Consider the following 5001-nt stretch of genomic DNA (forward strand, 5'->3'; position numbering starts at 1 on the left):
TTATATTAATAATTACATTTTAGTTGCTAGTATGAAATCCATAAAATTGTGAAAATATAGAGATGAAAATATGAATATGTTGATGGAAAATAAGTTTATTTTCAAACAATAATTTTAACAACATATTGTAGAAATTTTAGGTGAACGTATTTTTAATATGGTAAAGTTTGATGCATCTATGGTGCTATCAATCTTGTATTCTGAATTAAAGAATCTTATTATTTATGACTTATTTGAACCTTTTTTAGTGCTGATTTTTTTTGTTTAAAAAAGGTTCAAAAGTAGATACATAAGAAACCATTAAAAATATGATAAATAATCTCTTCAACTCTATGAGTACCTTATTTTAGGTGTGAAATGAAAAATATGCTTAACTTGTGTTTCTCACATATTTTTATTTTGTTAAGGTATAAAAATAAAATAGATGATATGGAAATAGTAAAGTAGAGATGAAAGCATAGGTATACACGGGTATACGTACTACACCTACCACCGATGAGGAACAAAGAACAGCAAGCAACAAAAGAAATATGGAAAAAAATACTGAAAGAAAGAAAGATGAATAGAAATTTGGAATATTAGAAACAATTTTTATGAATCTCTATTTTTCAATGGATCCAAGAAAATGAAGGTTGGATAATTAAACAATGACAAAAGAAAGAAGAAAAAGAAAAAGGCTAATAATCCTCATTCCTCCCGAGAAGGACTCCATGGGGTCATATCCATAGGATAACTCCCCAGTACCCTAAGGAAAGAAGTGAATTCCTGAACCTCAGCCAGTGCGTTCTGAGCCCTTGGCTCCGCCATTGAAGCTTCAAAATCCACATAAAACAGATACTCAAAATGCTTCGCCGTTCCCGCATCCGCCCCGTCCACTACTCTTATCGGATGGCTCCTGTGCGGCCTTGATTCTATCTTCGTCAAACTAATGTTCCTGAACGCAAAAGCCGACAACACCTTGAACAGAACCGACGTCCCTTTCTCATGTGCAAATACAATACTCGTCTTGAACGGCCGATCCGTCCGTGGAATTATCGGTTCCCTCGCCAACATCACAAATCTCGTCACGTTACCCGAATCATCCTGGATTCCATTCGCCAATATATCCAGACCGTAAAGCTCTGCTGCTCTAGCGCTAGCGATTGCCGCTGTATCTCGGAGGTCATTCATCGCAACGAACTCCGCCGCACCGGCTGTATCATCCACCGCTTCACGTGTCACGTTCAGTCCCAGTTTTGTGAGGGTGTGTTCACATTGAGCTAGGGCTTGAGGATGAGAAATGACGCGAGTCAGATACTCTTTACGGATTCCAGGTAGAGCCAGAAGACAGTGATGAACTGGTAATTGAACTTCACCAACAATATGAAGCTTATGACGGAGGAGGAGATCGTAATTCCTGTGGATAGAACCGCCGAGGGAGTTTTCAACAGGGAGAACGGCGCGATCGGCGATCCAGAGTTCAACAGATTGAAAGGCGACTTCGAATTGATCGCAAGGGATGGCGTCGCAGTTAGGGTAAGCTTTACCGGCGGCGGCTTCGGAGTATGCGCCGGGAACTCCTTGGTAAGCGACGCGGAGGTTGGAGCCGTGCATAGGAGGGGGGGCGAGGTCGGTGATGGTAAGGGGTTTGGGTTGGGGTTTGAGAGAGGTGGAGTCGGAGAGGTTCTGGATGGGGACAAGGTTGAGGTTCTCGATGGTGGAGTTGTGGCCATTGACGGAGGAGATGTGATCGGAAGAAGAAGAAGAAGAAGAAGAAGAAGAAGGGTCATCTTGAGAGAGGAGTCGTTGGGATTGGCTGGAGAGGATGGCACAGGAGCTTTGCCAGTCGGCACGGGAGGAGCCGATGGCGTTGGGGTAGGTGACGGGGTCGTATCGATAGACGGATTGGATACGGAGGCGGACGGCAGGTGTGGTGGAGGTGGAAGTGGAGGTGGAGGTGGGGAAGTGAGGAATGGATTTGAGGAGGGAATGGGAAGAGGAAAGGGTGAGGGATTGCAAATGCATGATGACGATGATGAAGAGGGTAAGTTGGAGAATTGGGTATTTAAGAAATGGGAGATTTTGGGTATATGGTAAGATGAAGATGTGTGTCTTCAGGCTTTGCTTTAGTGAGTTTGAGGAGGAGGAGGAGGAGGAGGAGGAGGCTGATTTGGGAAAAGGAGGATGTTGGTTTGGGTTTATATATTGAGGAGAATGAAAGAGGGGAGGGGGGCGTAAGGTGTTAGGAAGTTTCAGAAAATGGGATTGGAGGATGGATGGATGGATGGATGGCTGCCTTATTCTTACTACTCTCTTCTTATGTGGTAGTTTGGTCAAATCTCACACCTACCCCCCCTTCCCTATTTCCTATTTTCTCTCTCCCTCTATTGGTTCCATTATTTTGTCTCTCTATCTCCCTCTCCATTTTCAAAAGGGGATTTACCATTCTCATTCATCCTTCAAATCATATGGTTCGCCCGGACTCAACTTGGTTTTGGTCAAATCGTATCAACCTTACTTTCTCTAACAAGTCTCAAGTTCAATCCAATTCTCTTCTTCTTCGGATTACTTCTCCTTTTTAAACACACACACACACACACAAGAAAAGGTTAAAAATCTTTCTTTTTTGGAAAAGCCTAAAGCTACCAAGTCATAGATTTTACTCCACAACTCTTGAGATGCATTGTGCAATTCAGTCAGCAGCACCTAAGTATTTCTTTTTTAAAACATTGACGTGGTTAAGAATGAGATTTTAGTTTTGCATCACATTTAGTACTCTAATTATGATTGATTTATATATAATTGTTCAATCCTCTTTAGTAAACCATTTGTCTTTTTTTTTCTTTCTCGTTTTTGGAAGTTAATCCTAAAAAAACACTTCTTTCACCTTAAATTTTCTCCCTTTCTTATCTACTTTTTACTAATTTTAAGTGAAAATTTGAAAAGTAAAAGTGTAGTTTTAAAAAAATTGTTTTGACTTTTTGGGAGTCTAACTAATAGTCAATTTTTGTAATGGCATGAATTCAAGTCGGGTAAGCAAATAGAAAGAAATGCTTAATTTTCTTAAAATTAAAATATCTACCAAATGAGTTCTTATTTTTTCTCCAAATATTGGATTGAATATTTTAAATTAATCTTGTTTAATAACTATCTTAATCTTGCTATAATTGTGTAGTTGCTTGTAAACAACCTTCTAACCAAGTTGTCTAAGTTAGAAAGAGATTTCTTTTTAGTGATTGAATCATAAAACATCTATTCACATTTTTTTTAATTATTTTTTAGGATTTTCAAATATAACAAAATAAATCAAAATACTTACAAATTTATTAAAATGTAAATGATAGATATCTATAGGTTGATAAATGTCTATCAGTGTCATCATTATCTAGTATTTTTTTAACTTTTGCAATATTTGTAAGTGTTTTCAATAGTTTTGTCATTTGAATTATTATTTTTTTAAAAAAATAACACTTTTTTTTTTTTATAAATTTTGTAAATTTTTTTTTTTGTAAATGAAATAACTATCGTACAAAATATAGCAAAAATTGATAAATTTTAAATTTTATCCGTATCTATCAATTTTAGATTGCGTCTATTGTTTAGGGTTTAGGGTCTCTATGCATATCTAACATTTATATCATCTAAAATTGATAGAGATTTATAAAAGTCTATTAATGTACAAAATTTAAAATTTTGCTCCATTTGGTAAATAGTTTGGTCAATTTCGTTATATTTGAAAATGTCTTTTGTTTTAATATTTTGGTCAATATAAACTTTTTCTTTCTAGCAGAAAGTTAAACGTTTAAATCTTTTTATCCAAACTTAAAACAATGAAATCTACTATCAACTTAACTATATTAGATTCTCACTTGGTTTGAGTAATGATCGAAAATAAAGACAAGTCATTAACAATTAACAACTATTTTAAATAAAAGGTGAAGCTAAAACACTTGTACTATTTCTCATAATTACTCAAATAAAAATTTGAAAATAATCGTACCAAAATCAAAAATATGCTAAGAAGACTCAAATTGATCCATGAAAATCATATTCTACAACCTTAAAAGAAGTAGTAGATGCATATGACTCAAAAATTTGTTAGGTATTTTTAAAACTTCATGGCTTGACTCAAACTTGAACATCCATGATTAAACATATAATATAATAAATAAATAACTACAAACAAAATCGTTATAATTTAAATAGACCTCAAATTTCAAAATTTTAAATATTATTTTCTTCTTCTTCTTCATCGTCATTGTTAACTAACCAAGTTATTCTTCTGAAATATAAGTTAAAAGTGTATACATATATAAAAATACCTCTAAATTTTGTCCTTAAACCTAGAAAAATTATTAATTTTCTTTTCAAGAACTATTAAAATATGAAACAAAAATTGATATAAAAAATGAATGATAGCGACCTTAAAACAATGTAAAACAATGTAACAATTTAAATTTTCACCGTGTGGGATTCCAATGAATTATTATAACTATTGAGAATATAATTTTTTTTTTTTTAAAATTAGCGTAAAAGTATATTAAATTTAGAAATTGATGTCATATTTTATAACGTAGGAAGGTGGTGGTTAAAAGGTGAGTTTCAAAAGTAAGATAAAAAAAAGTATATATTATACAAAAATTAGGTGAGTGGGAAATGAGAATGAAGCGTGCAGTGAAATATGAATTGAATTCAACAAAACACAAATAATTTTAATTAATTAATCAATTAAAATTTCATTTTTCAGTTTTTGAGAAAGAAAAAAAGAAAGTTGTATTGGAGAGGTGCTTAATTACAACTTACATTATAAAAGAGCTTTTTAAATTTAATTATGAATTAATTTCCAATTACTTATCTTTTTTTACTTTATAAAAATAAATATGTGAGGACAAAAGTGGAAGTTGAATTGGAGTGCTACTTTTGATTTCAAAATGGCTTTTTAATTTATGTGTGTGTGTGTTTGTGTTGACTGACTCACTCAATAAAGGTGTTCTATAATATATATATATAAAACTATAACTC

The 5001-nt window shown here is 33.6% G+C and overlaps 1 protein-coding gene across 1 annotated transcript; it reads right to left on the reverse strand.

The window, feature by feature from the left end:
- Positions 1–464: 464 nt before the first annotated feature.
- On the reverse strand, positions 465–2329 carry LOC101222151 (arogenate dehydratase/prephenate dehydratase 6, chloroplastic). The gene has a single exon (XM_004139420.3). The coding sequence runs from the start codon at positions 2002–2004 to the stop codon at positions 688–690; it is 1317 nt and encodes a 438-aa protein (XP_004139468.2). The 5' UTR covers positions 2005–2329; the 3' UTR covers positions 465–687.
- Between the last annotated feature and the right edge of the window lie 2672 nt (positions 2330–5001).

This window comes from Cucumis sativus, chromosome 1 (genome assembly GCF_000004075.3).
Source record: "Cucumis sativus cultivar 9930 chromosome 1, Cucumber_9930_V3, whole genome shotgun sequence".
NCBI classification, from domain to species: Eukaryota; Viridiplantae; Streptophyta; class Magnoliopsida; order Cucurbitales; family Cucurbitaceae; genus Cucumis; species Cucumis sativus.

Coding starts and splice junctions, on each gene's coding strand:
- LOC101222151 (XM_004139420.3), bottom strand. CDS start 2,004: ATGCATTTGCAATCCCTCACCCTTTCCTCTTCCCATTCCCTCCTCAAA.